The 25,066-nt window shown below is 35.9% G+C and overlaps 1 protein-coding gene across 1 annotated transcript; it reads left to right on the top strand.

Annotated features, from left to right (window-relative positions):
- The first annotated feature begins 1,935 nt into the window (after positions 1-1,935).
- abhd12 (abhydrolase domain containing 12, lysophospholipase) lies at positions 1,936-24,611 on the top strand. The gene is made up of 14 exons (XM_058748818.1): positions 1,936-2,076; positions 3,232-3,391; positions 13,267-13,388; positions 16,199-16,304; positions 17,365-17,484; positions 17,938-17,968; positions 18,587-18,632; positions 18,735-18,864; positions 19,047-19,084; positions 19,624-19,703; positions 19,805-19,887; positions 20,304-20,382; positions 20,936-21,063; positions 22,036-24,611. The coding sequence occupies exons 2-14, from the start codon at positions 3,234-3,236 to the stop codon at positions 22,067-22,069; spliced, it is 1,155 nt and encodes a 384-aa protein (XP_058604801.1). The 5' UTR covers positions 1,936-2,076; positions 3,232-3,233; the 3' UTR covers positions 22,070-24,611.
- Positions 24,612-25,066: the final 455 nt, after the last annotated feature.

The following is a 25,066-nucleotide window of genomic DNA, read 5'->3' as shown; positions in this document are numbered from 1 at the left end:
TCTTGAGCACAGACCATTAAGTTTGATTAAGAATATACTGAAACTGTGGCAGAGCCTGGGCAAATCGGCCTGAAGCTTGTTTTCAAACTTTCCATTCTGCTATTCATCATGGGAGCATGCTGTCATCCGGATATTCCTTCTGATAAACTACTGTAATTACTGGAATCACAGATCTATGTTATCATTAGCTTTGTGCACAATGAAGAAATAAGAAAAGATGAAGAGAAAGAGTGACAGAGAGAGAGATGAGTGCGTATTTGAGGGCATTCAACCCCTCCTCTTCACTTGCCACGGTTTAATTCAGATTCTAACACCATAATGCAGTTTTACTCGGAGCTGAAGCCTGCAGATTGTTCTGATGGGTATTGTGAGTTTTGATGGCTTAAATGAGTAAAAAGTCAGTGTGAATGCAAATGTACTTTGTTAGTGTCACCATGAAAATGGCAGCATGCCTTTTTAATGCCTTATTTTTACAGCTCTGATTATAGGTTGGGTATTCAAACAAGTGAATGAGAAAACAATGAGCAGGCAATCAGGACTTCATAAAGCAGAGAGCAGCATGGGACAGATTAATGAGAGTGCGTCACACACATACGCACTCAAGCAGCCTTTAGAAATGACACTCATGCGTGTGACATATTAAAAGAGGGCTTGCACTTTGAGCGGAGATGTGAAAAGGATCAGAGGACCGTTAACGTGTAATTTAGAGCCCAATCTGACTGCTGTTTGCACAAAAGCAACAGAAATTCTGTCAGCATCAATATGGAGAGACGTTTCGCGAGTCACGTCAACCCTACAGAGGAGGAGATGCTTCGACGGACGTGGATGGCTCATACACCCACATGTCACATACAGTAGCATTCAGATGAACAACAGTAACTGCTTTTAATTTGGGTGTTAAAAACAGTCTCAATGAGAAGAATGGCTTCAGGAGAGAAAAGCACTAGAGCTAATGGATGGGAGACATATGTTACTTGTCTGTAGACTGAGTGTTAGATGACCCTATAAATCATAAAATCATTCCGACACGTTTTAACTATGGGTTCCCAAAGGGTTTGTGAAATCACAAACAAAATAGTTTTTTTCTTTCCTTTTTTTAGTGTGAATATGTTCACCATATCATATTGTACACAATCAGAAAAAAGGTACAAAGCTGTTACCCTAAAGCTAAAAATGACCCTATTTTGCCCTAAATGGCACATATCAGTACTTTAAAAGTACATATTACTACAAAAAAGTGTAAATGTTGGTAGCTTTTGAAAGAGTATTGCCCCAGTGACAGTTATGCACCTTTTTGTTTACCTTATTATTGTTTATCATGAGTCTTTATTGACATTTCAAATGTGGGATATTAAACCAAATCAAGGCAGGCAGGTGAGCTAACTGGCAAATATGTGCAAAAACACAAAAGATATGTTTTGTGTGAAAGTATTGTGTCTTTAAACGCCACACTTTCAGTGTGTAAGTTTGTGAAAGTGTTTGTGTGAAACGATTGCCACTGCTTCACAGTGGATCTGCAGACAGAAGTGATGGTATACTGCCACCTTTCGGACAAAACAACTCAAAACATACAACGTCAGCCTAGTAAGAAGTGACATTGTTCTGAAAATCGGATCTACTTGTAGTTTAATCTGATACAACATGTAGAATATTTTCCCTGTTATTTTTTATTTTTTTTAATAAATAAATTTAGTTTTTTGAATAATAAATACATTAAATAATGTTAGAGGTGGATCAAATGCCCATCTACATCTAAATAAAATATCTCTAATACTATAATACTCTTTTACATAGACTTTTTTATTTTATTTTATAGAAAAATCTAAAAATAATATTTTAGCATAGGCCTATCTAATTTAATAATTTTCATATACATCATTAATTCGAAAAATGTGTTACCCACTTGACACATTTTGCCACTATTTTAATGGCAGTGTGGAAAGAAAGAGCTTGGAACCTCCTTCCGCTGCATTAATTGTTGTGTTAAGGTCACGTGAGAGGAAACTCACTGGAAAAACTTACTAGTCCACGCGTCCTGTCAAAACATCTACAATGAAATCTCATCATAATGAACAGGTTGGGTTTTATGATTCATATAATGCAGAATTCATGACTACAACTTCATATGCATGGACTCGGATACTTATACGAATGTTTTTATGCATTATTAATTTGTTTGATTATCGTGCTGTCACGTTGACGCTATTGAGGCTGTAATTCTTCTCTAATTTGTGCACTTATATTTAAAAATACAGTTTCTTGAATCCCTTTGTAGTTTGACATGTACAGTATGTGTTTGTTTATTTTAATATGGACAAGGGCGCGATGGTTTTGCTCGATAGTTAAACTATCATAGACCATGCATGTTATTAGATATTTAGCGCATGCACTAAATTACACCGAAATAGAGGAAATCTAAGACTTATTTGTTAAAAACGTGGCAAGGCCACTTATTGTCTCTAATTACACTGAAACTGACATGTTTTAAGTGGCGTGGCCCAGTATAGCAGGATAAGCAGGTTTGGTCTGCACGGAAGTAAGTCTCTGTTGGACAAATGCGATGTTGCCAGATCTGTTTAAATAATCGCTCTATTTTTTTTGTAATGTAACCTTTTTATATGAAAAAGCGTGCAGCTCCCTCTGGAGCTAGAAGTCATGCAGTAACTCTTTTTGCATACTTACAGAGATGTAATGTTGTATATATATATATATATATATATATATATATATATATATATATATATATATATATATATATATATATATATATTTAAATTACATGTTACAAACAAAGCAGAACTTTCCGCTGATCTGGCAACCCTACACTACACGATTTAACTGAACGAGAGAGGGCGCTACAGCTCTGTGTGATTGGCCGTTGGCGGAGCGGAGCGCTGTGTGATTGGCTGTTGAAGCGTTGGAGTGGGCTAAGCCGCTGTCTGTGATTGGCTGAGCGGAAGGACGGAGGGGGAAAGGCTGCGCTGATCAGCTGGTCTCTGCAGATATCCGACTCCTGCAAAACAATGTAGGGAGAAAAAGTGCTGAATGTCACAATTGCCGGGAGAAGAAACACCGGATCACACACACCGTCGCGGAACAACCAGATCCAGCACGGCTGCAAGATTTTTTCAGCAGCTCTTCCGCTCGATTCAGCGAGGAAACGCGCGGGACTGCAGTATAACACCTCCAGTCTCATCTGTGTGTGTTTACCTGTGCTGTTTCACGTTTCAGTGATGCGACAGCGAAAGGGCAGCGCAGACCATGACAGTTCGTTCACGGGTAACGTTACACTACTGGACGGCAGCTCCGATCTAAAGCAGTGCCACAAAAAGACAGACGCTGCCTCTGATTCAGGAGGTTCGGGGACAGCGATGGGGAGACGCTACAGGAGGTGAGACTGACAGCTGCTGTTGCACATGTGGCACTGATGTTCTCTGGCTCTATACCTGATTTTACCAGTATAAGTTTCTGGAAAGCTTGTAAAAACTTATCTTTGGGATTTCAACCTGTACAGACCCAGTATTAAACACAGTCTAGCCGTATAATAACTTTTATTAGCAATTCTGCATTAGTTCAAAATCAGTTCATAGTTAAAAATGGCAGGTAACTGTTTTATATATAAATTACCAGATGTATATATTCTACATTGACTCTTAGTTAAAAACCATGGCTCTGTGTTGTTTTTAAGTTATGCGTTTTCAGCATCATCTTATGTATTTTCAACACACAGTCCAGTTTGATGCTTGTTATTATGTAATTACATGCATTATTGTCATTCTTGTCATATCCAAGTGGCTTGAAACTCTTTGGAGGCATGAAGCTACATAGATTATTCTCTATGATTAAATCACAGTCCCATGTGACTCTTGAGACTCTAAATGGTATTTAGGCTGTCCCAAACTAAATCAGCAACTTCTGGGTGGGGTGTGGAGTTATTGTTTCATAGTATGGCAATCTTATGGCATATGTTTGAAATATTTGTGCAAAGTTTAAAAATCATGTGAAGACTAAATAAGAGTTTTGTGGACTGTCAACATAATTTAGCTTTAAAGCCGTCTGTATGGTAGTGTACTCTTAAAGTTTGGAAAAAGCCAAAATATTGATGATTCATTTTGCACTAGGTTGTTTGTTTATTTATTAATTTTTTATTAATATATGATAAAACCATTAATATGTCTTGTCTAAACTTATTGTTTCATTAAAATAATCTGTCAACACAAGAATGTCAACTTTCTTGAGGTCTGATCTGCTTGTGAGAACTTTTTTTCAGGCATTGTTTACTGTAAATCAAATACTAGTTCAGACCCTGAAATATGGTTTACATTAACATTGTATATACATTTGAGGCACAGTTGTCACACAAGACAAGTACTGTGCTTTTTAAAATTTTTTTAAAAATCACACCGACCTTGTACATAGTAGCTCTTTTGCTTCAGATCTGTCTCAGTTCCTTACATGCAAAGAGAGAGTTATTTTTGTAATGCATGGTTAAATGCTAAAGTGGAAGCAAGGTGATATCTTTTGTAGATTTCCTCAAAGCAGAGCTGAGTCATACAATTCATGTTTTTACTGCTATGTTTAAAATAATGTAAGATTGCATCACTGTAGGAGGATGCATGGTGGGAATAGTCGTGTTCAGCTGTTGTCTAGGCATATCCCTGCGCATGATTCAGATTTCAGGCACAATATTAGGCCTTAAATACAAAGGTTCTAGACATTTCTCCTGTTTGTTTGGTCTTGCCAAGGCTGAGTTTAAACAGGTGTATGTTTAGTGATGTCATTCTTCTCAGCCAGGGCTTGCTCTGCAGATCAAAGTGGGAGGAAGTTGGACATTCTGGTCCAGCAATATGGTGGTAAAACATTGTACGCTCAGCAAAGAAACATTGTGTACTGCCAGTACATGTTGCCAATTGGGATCCTGGAGGATTTCCCACAGATCAGTGCTTCTCAGCTGGTGGGGGTTGCAACCCCAAAATGCTTTTAAGATAACAGGATTGTATTAGGTTTCATGGTTGCCATGTCACATGGAAATAGTAACTGGTTTTGAGTGAACTGCCTGTGACTTTTGACCCTGGAGGTCAGTTAGAGACCTGTGTCTCATGTTTGCTTAATGTACACTACGATTAAAAAAAAAGAAATACTGCTTTTATTCAGCAAGGGCACATTAAATTGATCAAAGTGGCAGTAAAGACATTTATAATGTTACAAAAAATTTATATCGGTCAAAGAATCCTGAAAACAAAATGAATCACAGATTCCACAGAAATAATAAGCGGCAAAACTTGATTTCTGAAGGATCATGTGATACTGAAGACTGGATTAATGGCTGCTTAAAATTCAGCTTTTGTCAAATTAGTTAATTACATTTTAAAATATATTCAAGTAGAAAACAATTGTTTTAAATAGTTATAATATTTTCATGTATTTTTGATCAGATAAATGCAACCTTGGTAAGCATATGAGACGTCTTTTTAATAAATGGGCCTGAGCTGTTATATGCTCTAAGTAATCTGATTTCTAGTGCGATTTAGCTGTATGTGGAAACACTTACAGCTCTTAACTACAATATTGTTACAAAATATTTCAGATAGTAGCAACTGAGCTGATGTTATGAAAGATTCCAGTATAACAAACCTGGAAAATGCCCTGTTATAAAAGACGTTGTTTGTCAAATTAGCATGAAACACTAGCAGGAAATGGTACTGTAAAGTTCTACCATCACATCTCATTTGAACTGAAATGCTACTCTATTACTGCACTGTATCTGATGGCGCAGTAATCGGACTCTCCTCCGGTGCTGTATGGGTCTGGGGTATTGGGTGCTGGAGCTGGTCATGTGTCAGACACAGGAGCTGCTGTTGATTAGTCTGGTTGCAGTGACCTTTGTGTGGCAGGCCGGGTTCAAGGTTAAAAGGGTCAGTTTAGCTTTAATTCACAGAATCTGTGAAATTAAATTAGCTGAAATTCCTTGTAAAATTTTGTATATCAAAAGTTAAAGACAACACTAAATTGCTCAAAGAGCGCAGTGTTCTCTCCTTGTTGATGTATTTGTTAATGGAAAGAGGAAGTTTGGTTACCAATATTTTTCCAGGAAGACAATGATGGCACATTTAAATACATATATATATATATATATATCAGCTCTCTTTTTACTATCAACGGATGACTTGGTTACCATGAAATGAAAATTCACCATATCTCTTTTTTAAATTCATGTTATTGATTTTTATTGTGAATGATTCATCCAAGCAATGAATTTTTTACTTTTTTTTTTTTTTTGACCTCATAAGTTAATTAAAATGTCGCACCTTGATGTTCCGTTGAAACGACAGACTCCCCTCTCTTCTCTGTCCTACATTTTTTTTTCGATAATCCGTTTCACCTGGATGTACATCACAATATGGAAAAAATTTCATCAAGACTTTAAAATCTTAAAGATAAAAAAGTCTTAAAGTGCCCGTATTATGGATTTTTGAAAATGAGCTTTCATGCAGTGTGTAACACAGCTCTAAGTGAATGAAAACATCCTGCGAAGATTTAAATCTGAAAGTGCGCCGTGTATAAAGTTAATGTCTCTCCAAAGAAAGAGTCGACTCTGAATCATTGAAACGAGTCGTTTTTAAAACGAATGCCAAGCACATGTTTACGTCAACACGAAACATTAGCATATTGCCCGCCCACTTGTTGGTCTTTTAGCATGGGTCTGAATGAAAATGCAAATTCATTCTTTGCCACTAGGTGTCCCTTTTGGAGTGTAAAAATAGCTGTTTCCCCGGTAACGCTGTGCACAAAGCAGCACTGCACTCACAAAGTTGCTTTATCAGGCATGATGAAATGAAAATGAGACCAATCGGACCAATCACCGCAGATTAGCGTCATGCAAAGGAGGGGTTTGGAAAAATTAATCGTTGAGCGAATCGGTTGAAATAAATGCATATTATAAGACAATGAAAGTGTTTTTTTTGCCTTGCATGTATGTCATCCTGTTGTTGAGGACTCCCAAAACCAAAATATGAACCTTTCATAACCCATAATAGGGGCACTTTAAAGCCACAAAATGTCAGTTTTGATTTGATGGGGTCTTTTAAAACAGGTTGGGTAGTCACAATCCCTTGTTCTTTAAGACATTCATTTAAAAGAGTGGTGGACTAGCCTTCAGCCTAAATAATGAACTCCTGCTTCCCTCTAAACCATGTAAGTTATACACTGCATATTTCAACCTGAAATTCTGGTCTGTTCTTACATTCTGGGAACAGAAGCTCTAGATCAAACATAAGCCCAAGAGGCATCTAATCGTGACAATTTGGTGTCTTATTTTAGCTCTTCTTGGGAAAGTGTGTCAGGTTTGATAGGAAAAAGAAGTCTTGACAAGGTGTCATCCTCTGAAATCTTTTTTTTTTTTTTTAGATTTCAGGAGGACTGAAAACATAGCTTGACAATGACTTATCTTGAGAAACAAATCAAGGGTGTGTTAATGTAGTGAAGTTGCTGTGAGGTCACGTTGGTCAACTAGTCATCTAATATCCACTAGTTTAGTCAGTTTTTCCGTTTTATTGTTGTAGTTAGCATGGTAACAGTGTGCTGTGATTTCGCTTCGGTTACACAGTTTGCACCTCCTCAGAGAAGATTTCACAGCCATATACATGTTCAAAAACAGTCCATACCTCGATTCCCTCCATTAGATGAATCTGAAACCAAACCTTTGCAAGGTTCTTTAAGGTCAACTAGTCATTGAGGTAACCACCCATTTGATATTGAATATAAATATGCTCTAAACTGGGTTGGTGGTGGTCCTTCCTGAGGCCGTTTGAAGGAGACTGATCTTTGGTCGAACAGAGCCGTAACTAATTCTGGCATCTCTGTCAAAACTGCTCTTCTAAGCTCCACTGAGCGGTCAGAGACACTCATTAGGATGAGTGAAAGAAGAGAAGAGTGAAAGGGAGGATGAAAGGAGTGAGGAAGGAAGTAGAGAGCCTGAGATATAGCACGTGTCTATTTCTTTTTCATCCTTAGGAGTGCAGTGTCTACAGTTTCATGTATCCTTCACATGTCTGTTTTGCCTTATCTGATCTCATTTGCATTATTATTACATAGTTCGATGCAAGGGCAGAATGTGTGCCATGCAATTCCACATCAGCTGTTGTCTAAAGACAACAGGAAATACTTCCTTAATAAATGTCCTTGATCTTGTTTGGGAATATTATTTTAAATGTTATGTTGTTTTCAGTTTCCGATGCCTTTATATAGATGCTCTGATTCACGCCTTGATTCATTTATTCCAAGAATTGAAGTATTCAGTAAGAGGGGAATTACCGCTATAAAGCTAGTTTCCTCTGTAAATTTGTCACATTACCAAAGTTAAATGCATTATGAATGCCATTTCATTTTGTCTAATGGGGGAAGCTAACAGATAACTTCCTGTATTATGTTACCAGAAGACACCTTTTTTTTTTGCTGTGTTAAAAGCAGGAAGCATTAGAGTCCTCTTCCTACCCCAAGCTGTGTTACCAGACCTCGGTTTCTCAGTGTCACCTCAGTGTCTCTTAGAGAGTCCGGTCCGCCAGACCTGTCATAATCTATTACATGAAGCTGTAGCTGCAGGTTTTTGAAAGTGCTCCACTTTTCTCTACTTCTACTGCTTCTTCTTTATTATCTTCATTCTGCATAGTTTAACCGCTGATTGTAAGCCTGTCCCGGGCTCCCCATCTAGTCCTTTTTTTAAATTTTTGTTATGAAAATCTGATGTTTTTTGAAATAGAGACAGGTTTTTATTTTTTTTGTGATTTTGTTGGGGCACTTTGGGGTATGTCTGTTTCACAATAAGTCATTAAGAAAAGCTATCTTGTAACCCTCACCTTGTGGGGGCTTTGAATTCCAACGGAAAATAGATATGTATGTTCAAATGTAGCTCAGATGTCCAGATATTGGATATGTATCTGATTCACTGTAAAACCACATTTGGAAGTGGCTCAAAATGGATGCAGAAAAGCTGATGTTTGTGTTTGTGGAACAGTATCCATGATCTATGTCAGATGTTAAAAAATTCTTACCGACCCCAGCCTTTTCAATGTTAGTGTTTCTAGCTAATTATTTGTTAGTGTTTTAACTACTAATCTAAAAATATTTATGTTCATAACTCGGTCCAGATGTTTTTTGGCAGTCAGGGCTTTGGCTGCTAATTGATCATGGTCATTGATAGAGCTAGTATTTGGCAGTCGGTGCTCTACAGCCGTACCAGGATATTTGGGACATTGATCCGGGCAGCTGCAGCTAAGAGCTCTAAAAGCATATCCTATGCCAACGTCTGCCACTTAGGAGCTGTTGTCTGGTACCCGCAGACATGAGGCAAGCCTTTGGCGTCAGACAGAAAGAGAAGGAAGAGACAAAAAAAGTTTTCCTGTGATGTTTTCAAGTGGAAGTGATCTAACTGCGACTTTCAAGATCAGAGTTTGAGGTTGGAGTTGGGGATATGCTGGTTTTATTTGGGCTTAAAACATACGTTTAAATCTAAATCCCATGAGATCCGTCAATAACAAGTCTTAGCAGAACTTGGCCTGAATTTCTTTCTTTTGTGGAATACAAAAGAAGATATATTGAAAAATGTCTCAGTATTTTTTTTGTCCATACAGAGAAAAATCACTGGGATCCAATAGTGTTGTATTGTAGAATGGGTATGAAATGTTGTTCAGGTTGTTTCTCGCATACTTCAGTGTTCTTGTGTAGTTCAATTAATCCTAAAGTAGGCTTATCGTTCAGTACAGCAGGATCTTACTGCCCGTCTGCTCTGGTAATACGCAGAATTATGCATCTGTTCTTTGCCAAATACGCTGACCTGAAAATGACCCAATCATTTATTCGTGTAGAATCAGACGTGCATTTAGGGTCTCACTTTTCCTGGTATATAAAATTACACTAAAATGGCTAAATAATAGTTTGAGCATTGCTGATGTCACAGTAGGTTTCAGATTGACTAAAGAAATGGAGTGAGGGGGAATTCTCTTTTATAAATTCTGAATTAATAGCTAATAGGTTATTGGGTAACTACGATAGTCTTCTCAGAGTTTGATGCCTTAATAAATATGGTATGAAGACTGCTGCTGATTGCTGCCAATTTGCAAATTCTGAATAAACGGTGGTTTTTAAAATTTTAAGATCTCATCTCTATTTTAAGATGTATGCGCTTGACTTGGTGATTTCAGAGTGTGTTTCTGAGTGTTGTGGTGTGTAGGAGTAGTGTGTTGGAGGTTATCATTTTTAGAGAGTTGCATCCTGTCAAATGCAGAGACTGACACACACACAAACGCACACAAATGGAAGTAAATGACTAAGGAGGTGCACTAGAACAGAACCAAAACTGTCAAATCACAAAGTTAAACAGCAATCAGCACTGAAAAATGAATCAGTGCAGTGATTCATGATATATGTTATGCTTTAAAGGGGTCATCGGCTGCAAAATTCACATGACAAGTTGTTTGAATATAAATTTGTGTTGGAAGTGTGTGTACACTACCATTGAGAAATTTTAAACAACGTATGTTATAGACTTTTCATTAAGACCCTAAAGAATCGTATCAACTTGTGGAAAATGGCCATCCGATGACCCCTTTAAGACATGATTGTAAACTGATTAAACCTTCCCATCTCTCCATGTACAGTACCATTAGAAAATTTGGGGTTAGAAAGATTTTTTTTCCTTTTTCTGAAAAAATTGTGTTATGCTCACAAAGGCTGCATTCATTTGAAATATTTTAATAATTAATATATTTTTAAAATGTCATTTATTCATGATCTGGAAAAGTCACAGTGTCAAACGATCCTTCAGAAATCATTTAATATGCTAAAAACATGCTAATTTGGTGTTCAAAATGTCTTAATATTATTAGAGTTGAAAATGGTTATGCTGCTTAATATTTCTGCAGAAATGGTGACACATTTTTAAAGATTATTTGATTTGAATAGGAATTTCAATAGAACAACATTTATTTCAAAGCCTTTACTGTCGCTATTAATAAATATATGCATCTATGCCGAATAAAAGTATTAGTTTCTTAAATAAAAAAAGCTTGCTGACCGGTAGTGTACAAGCACATCTGTATGCTACAATATATTACATGAGATGTGTGCAATCTGTTTGAGAACAGAAACCGCTCTTTGTGACATTTTATTCAATATATGAACAAATTTTCTGTTAATATTTTTTGACCAAGATTTTTAGCCTGTTTTCTCTCATTCCTTTGCTGGATGCAGTAGTCAGAAACACCCTGTCCCAGTGCAGTCTGGACTCCTGATGCCCAGACAGCCGTAATAATGCCCATATGGCATTGGATCAGCATGACTTAACATATTAGTGTTACCCTGAAGGTATTGAAGCTCTGGTTCGGATGCTCTGTGCAGATATGTACCTGCAAAAACAGTGTGTACAAGCACAGAACTGCACAATCTTATAACCAGCCAGATAAACAAATAAATGTCTTGTTTTACTGGATACAAAAGTATATATTATCAACAACAAGTTTATGCGCACACACACATTAATGAATCTCAGTGCAGCCTGTGCTGTATTTAGCTCTGCTGTTGCACAGTAGTCTTGCTCTCTCTCTTTATCACATTAACCTTGCACTCTCACTTACAAGCAGAAATTCACACACACACACCACATGGACACACACACACACACACACACACACACACACACTCAGATCAAACCTTCTGTGACTCACTGCCAGGTGACCACACCATCTTATCTCTGCAGGGAACTGAAGATCAGCCGCCTGCTGCATTAATCACCTGGAATAAGTATTGTGCAAGTTACAAGTGCAGTTAGAGATGTGGTTTATTGGTTATTTGCATGCTGACACATTGATATGGGGGTTTGAGTTGTCTATACTCTTCTTCCATCATTTCCTGTCTTCTTTCTACTACTCATTTCCATAAAAGCAGAAAACAATTGATTTTTTTTATTTAGCTTGTTCCAATTTGTTTACATTATACTGCAAATGAAATTCTGACCTATCTTTAGTTCTTCATGTTTAGGTAATTAAGTAGAGTTGATCAAAGTGAGCACTGACCAGGTGTACTCTGAAGGTCGTAGGGATGTTAGATGGCACGATGGAACTGATCCAGGGTCAGCCGGATCAAACCGGATGCTCAGCTTTGGCTCGCTTCCTGGATTATTGCTTTTAGTCCTCTTTCACCCTGTCTGGGACATTCTCGGTCTTCTTCATGTCCTGTCTTTGCTGACTCTCTCTCAGTTCTGCATTATTAATAGTTTTAGGAATATTCTCGAGGTTTCATATGACTGCACCTTTATGGTTGCCATTTACTGTGAAGAAACTAAAGTGTATACAGCATATACACTGCTGTTTAAAGAAGTCTCTTACGCTTAATAAGGATACATTTATTTGATTAAAATACTAGGTAAAAACTGTAATATTGTAAAATATTAGTATATTTTGAAATGTTTTATTTCTGTGAAGCACAATTTCTCCAGTCTTCATTGTCACATGATCCTTCAGAAATCTCTGTAATATGCTGCTGTTAAAAACAGTTGTGCTCCTTAGTATATTTGTGGAAACCATGATACAATTTTACATAAATATAATGTGTATGAGAGAGCTTGCGCGTGTGTGTGTGTTAGTATCTGAGTGTTTAAGTAATTCTCTGGTCATGAGTTGGGTAGGAAAAATTCCTTATGCAGTTTAAGGAAATGAAACCAGCTTAATAAAGCAGATTTTCACCACAAACCTCCTAGAATCAAAGTCACACTTTAATTTGTATATTAGGCGCACGCAAACACGGACAGTAGAGCTCAGGGCAGTAAGTCAGACAGGGTGAGTTTGTTCCTCGAAGTGATCTCTTGCTTTCTCTCTAATTTTAATCATGACACTTTATACTCCCCGGCAAAATTTAGAGGTCACTGCTAGCCGCAAAGATGCACACTGTCTGACCTCTGAGTGTGAGGGAGACCGAGAGAGGACAGGCCATGTTAACCCTTCAGTTCAAAAGAGAAGAGCATGTCTGAAAACATTCCCAAATGAACACTTTTGTTCATATCTTGTACTTAAACATGACAAACCTTCCATGTGATTTTTATTAAAAAACAATTTAATATATTAACTGTCCAAAGTCTTTCAGCCAATTAAATTTGAGAAAATGTTGTTCTTAACCATTCACTGCATGTCTTGTTGAATAGGACAAAATACTGCTTTATTTATTACTTTATTTACTATGTGTGTTAAATGTAACAGTTCTTCTCTCCGTCTGCAGGGGTGGTCTGATATGGAGGCTAAGGAGGATGCTGATCTGGGTGCTGGGAATCTACATCGCCATCCCTGTTATCATCAAAGTCTGTCCATCAATACAAGCAAAATTAGTATTTTTAAACTTTGGTGAGTATTTGCAACCCATTTTTATTTAACTGGAGAATATTTTGGCCAAACTGTGTGTAAACATTGACATTTATACTTTGGCATTCAGACATTATTCAGAGTTATTAAAGTTTTTTTATTTTTATGGATATACTTTTGTCATCTTTGACAAGTGGCTTGGTCAGTCTTAGTAAACTTTGGTATTTATCTCAGTGTTTTTAGCACTTTGAGCATTTTGTCTAGTCTTTGTAAACATTTGTGAGTGTCTTTGTTAAATTTTTAAAGTATTTAGGCCTCTCTTTGTAAACTATTTATTTATTTAGATTCTTTACATTTTAAAGTGAGTGTTTGTTTTTTTTTTAAATTGAGTATCTAGCCTGACCTGTTTAACCTTTTGTATTTAGACCAGTCATTTTGCCATTTGCATTTGGTTTATTCAAGCAAAACTGCCATGTAAATTGTCATTATTTTGGATTTTACGTATTTCCTGTTGATTTTTAAATTTAATACTGTAACATGAGTTTCTATAATTTTCTGCTGCTGCATATGTAGTGAAAGGACAAGCTTAGGGCGTTTAGCCCCAAGGGAAATGTAGTATCCAAGGAGATTGTTATACTGCATTTTCCCCTGTGAAATATTCAGCATGCTCAGAACAACTCTTAGACACATTCAGTCAAGCACGCTTTTGTATTCAAGATATAATAACTACACACTGTAGCATCTGAAAATTAGTAAAGAAACTTTTCGGGTGCTCACCTTTGTAACAATGTAAAAGTTTTTACGGTCACTTTTGATCAATATAATGACCAACATTCTCGACTTTGTCCTTAAGAACTGATGCCTCAGCACCTGTTTTGCAATGTAATGTGTTTTGGTTAAAATGATGTCCATCACAGAACAGAATCTGCTAGACCTTGTGACATTTAATAAGACATTTTGAAACATTAAAGTTTGATGTACAGTTGCAGTTTGCATCCATCATCAGCCTTTTGCTGAAACGACCGAACAGAGCCATCATTCATCCATCAGTCCAGATAAATGCCCACTCTGTTTGCTGCTGAGGTCCTGTCTCATTTCAGCAGCCTCTCACATACGGCTCTGTTTTATCAGATAATTCCTATTTTGTCACATCATAGTTTCATTTCTCTGATATTAGTCATGTTCTGTGGTGTTTTGGGCTGATGTTAGCATTAGCATTGTCGGCAGTGTCACACTGTTTCTGTCAGCTGATGTGTTTCGCCACACTATATTGTGCTTCGGTTTGCAGTCTGAGCTAATAATGGACAAAATGTGTGTAAAAGTGTGACTGTAAGCATCCACATGTCTGCTTTACTCAGAGAGAAATCTGTGACTGAAGGTCTGTGAACTTAGTCAAGTCATCAGTCTTCTGAGAAAGCTTGTGGCACACTTTCGGTTCTTAAATTACAAACGTATTGTTAGTCAGCTGCAAAAACAGTCATAATTAAAATTTGCATGACTGTTTTCAAATTCTCAGACCAGACACGGCAGTTTGGAGAATTTACCAGCATGATAACTTTATTTGTAATTTAAATGTTTTTTATTATTATAAACACTTTTGTTATTTCGTCAAGATGTCTCTTTATTGAAGAGAATGTAAAGTTAAATCTCACCCATATTAAATCTCATCAGGAGCTGACTGAACTGTACTTTACAGAACAGCTTTACACTTTTTTAGCATTGTATAGAACGGCATGTACTTTGTGTAATTAGAATTGATAATTACAGTAGAATTGAGCAATTTTTTAACTGTATCTTTTATGACCTCTGTATGTACCTACTGATAAAAAGTTTGGTGTCTGTAAGAATTCTTTTTAATGTTTTGGAAAGAAGTCTCCTCTTCTCACCAAGGCTGCATTTATTTGACCAAAAAAAAAAAAAAACAGTAATATTGTGAAAATATCGTATTGTAATATGTGACCTTGGACCACAAAACCAGTTTTAAGTAGCATGGGTATATTTGTAGCAATAGCCAACAATACCTTGAATGGGTCAAAATTATCAATTTTTCTTTTATGCCAAAAATCATTATGATATTAAGTAAAGATCATGTTCCATGAAGATATTTTGTACATTTCCTACCGTAAATATATAAAAACTTCATTTTTGATTAGTAATATGCATTGCTAAGAACTTCATTTGGACAACTTTAAAGGGGATTTTTTTTTTTTTTTTTGATTGATTATTAGATTTTTTTGCACCCTCATTTTCCAGATTTTCAAATAGTTGTATCTCAGCCAAATATCGTCCCATCCTAACAAACCATGCATCAATGGAAAGCTTACTTATTCAGCTTTCAAATAAAAAAAATGACCCTTACGACTGGTTTTGTGGTCCAGGGTCACAGACTGTAAAATGTAATTTATTTCTGTGAGCTAAATTTTCGGCATTCATTACTCCAGACTTCGGTGTCACATGATCCTTATTATTTATTATTAACAATTTTAATAACACTTGTCAAACAGTTGTGCTGTTTTGTGGGAACCATGATACATTTTTTTCTGGATTCTTTGAATAGAAAGGTGAAAAGAATTGCAGTAATTTTAAATAGAAATCTTTTGTAACCTTATAAATGTATTTCCTTTCATGTTTGATCAATTTATTGCATCCTTGCTGATTAAAAGTATTAATTAAAAAAATTACCATTTCATAATGGAAATACAATAACTTTATCCATCCCATCAGTTCCCGATGGAAAATAAAATCAAGTTCTGACCTACTTTTTTTTTTTCCTGTGGAATATCCTGTTTAACTCAGAAATACATTGGATTCAGTTTCATGTTGACTGTTTTCTTTTGGTCTCTCTCTTTCAGTGCGAGTGCCGTATTTTATAGATCTGAAGAGACCACAGGATCAGGGCTTGAATCACACTCGCAACTTCTATCTGCAGCCAGAGGAGGGAATCAACATTGGAGTGTGGTAAGAGCACAGACACCCACTATAGCTAAAATACAGACACAGCCTGGCCTGCCTCCACCCTTCATCTCTCTGCCTGTGCCTTTCTGTGTCTCTGTCCTCACGTTCTCTACCCTACAGGTTTCTATCCCTCTTTATCTGCCTTATGGGCATGGCTGTCTTTCTGAAGGGCGTGGAAAAAGTGCTGCGCTTATTGAAACACAGCCTGTGGCCCAAAGTGTGTAAATCCGTGGTGACAGAGGACTGCACGGGCCTGTGGCTGCTGGCCATTGGGTGTGACTGTGTGTGTGTGTGTGTGTTTGACTTTAACTGAGTAACAGTCGGAAGGGCCACATTAGCTTCCTGCAGCTGATGCGGTAGTTTTCTCTGCATAAATTAGCTTGTCTGTGCACTGGTCAGATTCAGTATTGATAATGAAGTCTTGGTAAAGTGAACAGTCCTAAAAGAATACACTACTGTTCAAAAGTTTGGGTTCAGTAAGTGGTTTTTGTTTTTTTCTACTTTTTGAATTCAGCAAGGGTGTACTGAACTGATCAAAAGTGATAGTAAAGACATTTACAATGTTACAAAAAAAGTCTATTTCAAATAATGAACTTTCAGAAGAATCCTGAATATTTTCCACGAATATATAAGGCAGTACAACTGTTCTCAACATTGCTGCTCAAGAAACATGTCTTCTTATTATCAAACCAGCACATTAGAATGATTTCTGACAGATCATGTGATGCTGAAGTCTGGAGTAATGGCTGCTGAATATTCAGCTTTGCCATCACAGGAATAAATTAAATTTTAAAATATATTAAAATAGAGAATAGTTACTTGATATTGCAGTAATTTTTCACAATATTACTGTTTTTACTGTATTTTTGAACAAATAAATGCCTCATGAACGTAGGAAACCTTTTTTTTTTCAAAAACAATGAAAGAAATTGACCAAGCTCAAACTTTTAAACGCTACCACGTCTACTTGCTGTCCTCTTTTTCACCATTTCATGTGTAGGTAGCAGCTGCGTATCTCTTTTGTATATCCTGTCATTTCTCTTTCCATCTCTCTCTCTCTCAGGCACACAGTACCTTCAGTGATGTGGAGGGAGGCTCAGGCAAAAGATGCTGAATGGTATGACAAAAGCTTCCAGTCCAGTCATCCAGTCATCCTGTATCTCCATGGCAATGCTGGAACAAGGTACACAAACACTCAGGGACTTGTGATCAATACAACTTAATAAAACTAACTCCGTGTCAAAAATGATTCAGTGGGAGTTAAAGCTGGAATGCACTTTTGCAGACTGTACAGTTTTTTGCCCCTGTCTGGAAGAGTCAGGCTGCATATTTGACCACAAGTTGTGTAATGTATGATGTGCACAGATTGTGATTGTATCCAGTCGTCGGAGATCAAACCTGATTTTAGAAAACATGTTTCCTTCATTTGTCGTGTGTTCTAGCAATGAGGCCATGTTTCTGTGTGAGTCTGTTTTGTTTGGAATGATTTGAAAGTCTGGTAGTATGTGCTCCTCAGTCGGTTAATGTATGATGCCTAGTGTTTTCTCTGTAACCATTTTTATTTTGAAAGACTTGCAATTTGTCAAATGCAAATCTCTAGTCACTTTACTTAAGCTTGGTTGTATGTGTGTTTCAGAGGAGGGGATCACAGAGTTCAGCTGTACAAGGTAAAAACATTTTAATTGCATTTTTTTAATTATCGTTCAAAAATTTGGGGTCAGTAAGTGTTTTGCATATGAAAGAAATCAGTTATTTATTCAGCAAAGAATTGCATTTAATTAAAAAAGTGGCAGTAATGTTACATAAAATTGATATGGCAAATAAATGCTATTCCTTTCCAACTATTTCTATATTCTTTCTATTCATTCTGAAAACGATCATGTTTCCCCACACACAAAAAAATTAAGCAGGACAACTGTTTTCAACATACATAATAATAAATGATTTTGAGCACCAAATCAGCATATTAGAATAATTTCTGAAAGAGCAACATGTGACACTGAAGACTGGAGTAATGGCTGCTGAAAATTCTGATTTGCCATCACAGGAAAAAATTCTAATACATTCTAAAATATATTTCAACAAAAACAGTTATTTTAAATTGTAATAATCTTTGACAGTATTACTGTTTTGACTGTATTTTTTGTCAAAGAAAAATAAATAATAATAAAAAAATCTACCAATCCCAAAAATTTGAAAGGTTGTATACATTTAAGATTTGAAAGAACTCCATTTGTCTGAGTTAATGTTAGACACTTTTTAAATATATATTCTTGTCTCTGCAGGTTCTTAGTTCATTAGGCTACCATGTAGTCACATTCGATTATAGAGGTATGTTGGTTGTCAATTTTAATGCACTATTCTATCATTCAAGTCAGAATCCCATTCCCGGTCTCGGAGTGAAGCACCATATGGGTTTGTTTATTTGTGCAGGTTGGGGGGACTCAGAGGGCAGCCCCTCGGAGAAAGGCATGACGTCAGATGCTCTCTTCCTCTACCAGTGGATAAAGCAGAGGATTGGCCAGAAGCCGCTGTACATCTGGGGTCACTCGCTCGGCACAGGGTGAGATGAACTCGCCTGAGCCATCTGAAAGAGCACTGTAGATGGTGTTCTTTTCTCTAGATGTGGATTTTCTAGTTCTTGGAATAACATTTTAGTTTTCCTTTGACATAAAGGAATTGATTGTGTAACTCCCTGTGGTATTTTTGAACTGTTGCTGTTGCTGTACATTCCTGTTTTTCCAGAGTGGCCACTAACCTAGTGAGACGTCTGTGTGACAGGGGTACGTGAACATACATTTATATGTTTTCTTAAGGGTTGGGATGTTGCAACTGAAAACAAATAGTAGCCAGCAGTGTGAAACTACAGTTTAAAACCAAGCAGAAACTTCCAACAGTGGCTTTATCTGTAAGTGGCAAGCAGCCATTTACAAATCACTTTGAATACACTTTATTCATCAGAACAAGTTATAAAAAAAAAAATAATAATAATAATTGGATTAATCATGGAAGTTCAAATTTGAGTGTAAAATAACTGAAGTTATATTTTTGGTTTAAAATTGGTTGATGATAATTACAATTAGTGAACAATTAATGAATTAAAGTTTCCTAAAGAAAGAGTTTAGTACAGTACATAAGCGTCGCCGCTGTGTTGATGTTTCAGAAATAGACAAGCTTTCATTGGCACTGTCTTAACTAGATTAAGAGTGAACTAATGTAATTGCCAAGCACTTCTAATCAGTCTTTAAGTTACATAAGCCTATAGTTGAGCCACTGTTAAACATGAAGTTTGGATGCAGGCTTCCTTCCTTTGTGCTTACAGGAACGCCCCCAGACGCCCTAATTTTAGAGTCACCCTTTACCAATATCAGAGAGGAAGCCAAGAGCCATCCCTTCTCTATGGTGAGAAACCAAATTCCTGTTCAATCTCACATAGCCTATTGCATTTGTGCAACAAATAAACATAACTAACCTTGAACATTTCTAAATGTACATTTGAACAGGTTTACAGATATCTACCAGGCTTTGACTGGTTCTTCCTGGATTCTATAACTGCAAATGGTATCCGATTTGCCAGTGACGAGAAGTAGGTTCTTTTAGTTTTATACAGTATTTCTCTCTGTAAGTTTATGTGCGTGTGAGGGATTGTTCACTCTGTGTCCACCTGTGAAGACTGTTGTGTTTATACAGCACGGTGTCCTTGCAGCTGTGTTGAGATGATCATCTCGGGTCTCTGTTCTGTAGCGTTTTCACACGCTAGCAGCTTCATCTTCCTCTGAGAACTTGTTTTAGAAACAGAATTAATGTGCATGTGTATAAATAGATCGGTTTAGTGTTTAGCCACACGTTGAGTCATAGATGAAGTGATCATGTAATTCATTACACAAACCTCTAGTGGAAGGTCCCACACTATATAAAAAAACAGATCTATGTCCTGAATCCCTAAATTATTTTGAGTATGGAGGATCTCAGAGCACTGAATTGTGTCTGTTTGTCTCTTAGCGTCAACCACATATCCTGTCCGGTTCTGATACTGCACGCAGAAGATGACACAGTCGTACCTTTCCAGCTGGGAAAGAAGGTAAAACATCAGTGTCAGACAATGAGAGGGTTCGTTTAAAACTGTAAAATGGATATTTCAGACTCTAAATTCAGATTGGACGAGCCATATTCAGAGCTATTGTAAAATAGCTGATAGGCTCATTATACTTGGACCACAATAATTTGATCACTTGTTATGATGAAACCTGATCGAGTCGATGCTGGTGTTGGTAAATTTTACTGTTTTTAAGCACATATGGCATGTATGATTTTTATTTTTATTTTTAATTAAACAACGGAATATTCTGACAATATAATAAAAAGTTACAGTAAAACTGTTTTTGTTTTGTTCAGAAAGAATCTAAACTTATAAACCATTGGTATCACTTTATTACTTTCATTAATATTATCAAACCTTATTGTACTTTATAAAATAAAACTACAATGCTACTCATAGCTATATGAAGTATAATAATAATTATTAATTATTATTGCTATTATTATTATATGTTGTAGCTGTCAATGTATTTGTTTTAAAAATGGTCTGTTCTTCTCTGTAACAACAACAACAATAATAATCTTTTCATCCACAGCTATATGATTTGGCGGCTCAGAGCAAGAGTCTGAACGGTCATAAGGTTCAGTTCATCCCGTTCCCCAGCTCTCTGGGCTACAGACACAAGTTCATCTACAAGAGCCCACAGTTACCAAATATACTCAGGTGTGTACGCTTTATAAACTGCTGCTATTCGTATTTTTCCCTCTGCTCAGTGCTGACCAAACATTTTGGCTACATTCATCTTTTTATTCTGTTGGTTGGGAATACAAGCTATTTTTAGGATTGTGCCAGGTGGTGTAGTTTTTACATTCTGCTCCAGGTCCCTGACCATCAGCTGTAACGATAGTAATTCAGACTGAAATCACAGTCTTTATGTTCCAGTCTGTGCTGATACTGAAGCAACAACCATGTCTGAATACATATGTGATGCATATGTTTTTATTTAAGATGGGGTTGTTTCTAATGATCTTTCAGGGAGGCAAACCTGTACATTTTTTTTAGGAAATGTCTGCTGTTATCTAAATTATTTATATGAAGTAGTCTGAGATAAATCATTATTAATTCAGTTTAATTATTGTCAAATAAGAGATAAAGTGTTATATTTTAATTTGTTCATATTTTTATTTTAAATTAATAAAATAAATCACAACATTTAATATGTAAATTTAGTTCAATTATATAAAATAAAAAACATTTGGACAAGGAGTCCACATATGAATTATATGAATTTGCATTGGACAACAATATACATTTTTTCAGAACTAATTACCTCTCTGATTACTTTTAACCAACTGGTTGCAAGGTGGTCTTAATTTTGAACATTTATATCTATTGTTTTAACTTTTCTTGAAGCATTTTCTTGACACAGATGTTTAGATAAAACATCAAAATATTTAAGGGCCACTATATATATTTAATGAAATTTATATTAATTTAAATGTACATTTTTATTTAGTTTAATTGAACATTACATTTTTTAGAAAAGTGTTGAAAACTCTGTCAGTAAATGCAGAGTTTGAGATTAAATGATTAGTAATGAAATTGTATTAAAAAAAAAAAAAAATCAGTTCCAACAGATGGGAATTTTAAGTCTATTAAGTCTAATGTGTTGTTCTCTTTGTCTCTGTGTCTCAGTGATTTCCTCAGTGCGCCGCATCCTCACATGTAGTCAGGATCATTTCAGCTGACTGCCCTCTCTCACACACTCTGTTAAACACACACACACACACACACACACACACAATCTACGTGATCTGCACCGTGTACATCATGTGTACAAGCACACACGAGCATGGACTGAAGATGCACCATCCTTTGTTAACTTCAAATTTGGAGGAAGAAAGTTATTCTCATTAAGAGAGTGACAGGGCTTGGTGATTTCTTACACCGCCTCCTGTTGCCATAGAAACAGATCTGAAGGGGCAGCTGGAGCACAAAGTATGCAAAATAATATGCAGATATGCACTTAAATAATGGTTAAGTCAACAACCCTCTTCAAAGGAGAGACGTACTGATGAAGTTTTAGCGATAGCACTGCAAAGACCACACGAGGATTATGGTCAAAGGGACGAAACGGGACAACATGCTATAATGATGTCATTGTCAGTGCTTGCTGACTGCAATTCACTCCTTTTTTATGAACATACAACATTGACAATATCATGGACCTTGTTTCAATTCTGAAATCCACTCAATGTGAACAGCAAGTTGTTTTAGGTTAAACTTGAATCGTGTAGAATAAAATGTCTTTTCTTTTTTTTCTCTTTATTTTTCTCCCATTTTGAATCATGATTTAAAATGCAGAATTTTGTGCTGCTTGGCATTGAAACTCTGATATTTTTATGCGACGTTTTGTGTATTGTGCTTATGCTGTTGTGTTTGGTTGGTGCAAATGCAACTCAACTGCATCAGAACTGAATGAGCTTTTGAAATGACAGATGTTTTATTATTTTAATGCATTTGGTTGCTCAATACTAGTTTGCATGCCTGTTACTGGAACAAAAAATATTGTTGCACAGTCAAAAGACAACAGAAAACTGTATGAAAAAAATAATTTTCTTTACTTGGTCATGTGGGTTACATATTTTCTTTGGTTTTTATACTCTCACTTTGCACATTCCAAAAAATAAATAAGGATAATTATTACCATAATATGTTTAATACCAAATTCACAAACCTTAGTGATAAATGTTAAAAGAATGACTTGATTTATTTTTATTAATATTACAGTTTTTGTACCCAGTTGCTATACATTATTGTTCAAAAAGTAGTTAATGCTCACCAAGGCTGCTTGTTAATGGATCAGAAGTACAGTAAAAACTAATGTTGTTAAATATTATTACAATACCAGTTTTTTATTTAATATATTCTCAAATGGAATTTATTCCTGTGATGGTAAATCTGAATTTTCAGCATAATTACTCCCGTCTTCAGTGTCACATGGTCCTAATCATTCTAATATGCTGATCTGGTTTTTTATTATTATTATTTTTAATATGTTTTTGTTGATGCCCTTTTCAGCATCCTTTGATTTAACAGAAAGTTTAAAAGAACAGCTTTTTTGAAATAGAAATGCTTGGTAACATAAATGTCTTTACTCTCACTTTTGATCAATTTAATGCCTCCTTGTTTAATTTAAAATAAAAATCTTAATGGCCCCAAAATGTGTAACTTTCTTTAACAAGCCCATTGTAATTGATCCAAAATTCACTTTTGTTTCTTGCAATGTTTTATAATTGTTCTTTAATTTGGAGGAATTGTGTAATGGATTTTAACACGCACAAAGTGAACGAGGCAATACTCAAGTCAAGGATTTAGTTGGATGCCAAGATCCATGACTCTACGAAACAATGAGCAATAATGACACATCTTCTTGATTTGCTCTGTCATGTATATATGATGAATATTCTTTTCTTCACAGTGTGCACTGACCATCTGACATATTTAAAGTAATTTTCACTGTAATACAGCCCTTTTGAGATTCAAGATCTGCTGTATTATTGCTCTGTGTGTCAGGTTATATTTGTTTTTTTCTCAAATACTTCTGCTCAATTTTTTTTTATTTTTTTTTTTTAGGGCTGATAATAAAGTCATGTGTGCATGCAAGCTTCAATGGTAGATCTAGGCTCTCCGCGGATGTTATTGATGTTATTCTCAGAAAGAAATTATCATAATTTTTGTTTTCCTCTGCTGGCATGTGACTGATGCACTGAAAAAAGAACACAACCAAAATGTCTTAGTTTATGAAGGACTATGTAGAAAGAAATGATCATTTTAGCGAGACCACCAGGTCCTAGAGAAGTGCAATAATATCTAAAGCTGAAGGACAACCATATGTAAGACCAAAAAAAAACAAAAAACCTTTATATATAAACATTAAGACGCTCACTTATATATTCCATTGTACTAGAATGTAAAAATGGACCACAAAATATTCAGTTACGGATCTGAACACAGATTTTATTCTGCCGTCTTTGTTGATGTTGACCAAACTTTGCATATTTGAATTCAGCACTTATATTTTAAAATTCTTTTTTGTAATGAAATACTGCCCAGTTATTTCAACAGCAACTGTTACTTTTTGCAGAATATATCATGAGTGGTTTACAATGTTTGTTTTCTTCTAAGCTGCTAAACCTTACCGGACACATGCACAGATGTAAGTACAGTATGTTTGTTTGTAAACAATAAAAGACTGGAAAAGAAATGTATGCTTTCTGATATCCATTATTTAAAAGGCTTTTATACTGAATCCCAGGAGGACAATTTTATTTTTTAGTTTATTTTCTTATAATTTCCTCCCTCTATAAATTTCTGTATCTATTACTGTATATTTAACCCTTTTTTTTTTTTTTTTACATCTGAAAAAATGGGAGGCTATAAACTAAGGGAGGCAATAAAAAAAAAAAAAAGAAAACCTTGCACTTGGATCTCAATTTGGAGAAAGTTCAACCGTCTAGCATTAACCTGCTCTTGCAAATGTAATCCCTTCACAAACCATAATGACCAGTTGAATTTTACTAATCAGGGACAGACTGGTCAAATCCAGTTAAACTAGTTACAGCAGTGCAGGAAGGCACGTATAGGAAGCTTGGGGTGTTTTTGCTGAATTAATATGCTGATAAGCTGTTTTACTTGGTATCAGCCTCAATACCTCATTCATGTG

Source organism: Onychostoma macrolepis, chromosome 17 (assembly GCF_012432095.1).
Source record: "Onychostoma macrolepis isolate SWU-2019 chromosome 17, ASM1243209v1, whole genome shotgun sequence".
Classification (NCBI taxonomy): Eukaryota; Metazoa; Chordata; class Actinopteri; order Cypriniformes; family Cyprinidae; genus Onychostoma; species Onychostoma macrolepis.
The sequence above is the reverse complement of the archived record's forward strand: the minus strand, read 5'-3'. Positions and strand labels throughout refer to the sequence as shown.

Excerpts from the sequence above, each read along its gene's own strand:
- abhd12 (XM_058748818.1), top strand. The coding sequence starts at position 3,234 with ATGCGACAGCGAAAGGGCAGCGCAGACCATGACAGTTCGTTCACGGGT. Across the intron at positions 17,969-18,586 it reads ACAGAGTTCAGCTGTACAAG|GTTCTTAGTTCATTAGGCTA; the intron begins GTAAAAACATTT and ends TTGTCTCTGCAG. Across the intron at positions 20,383-20,935 it reads CTTTCCAGCTGGGAAAGAAG|CTATATGATTTGGCGGCTCA; the intron begins GTAAAACATCAG and ends TTTCATCCACAG.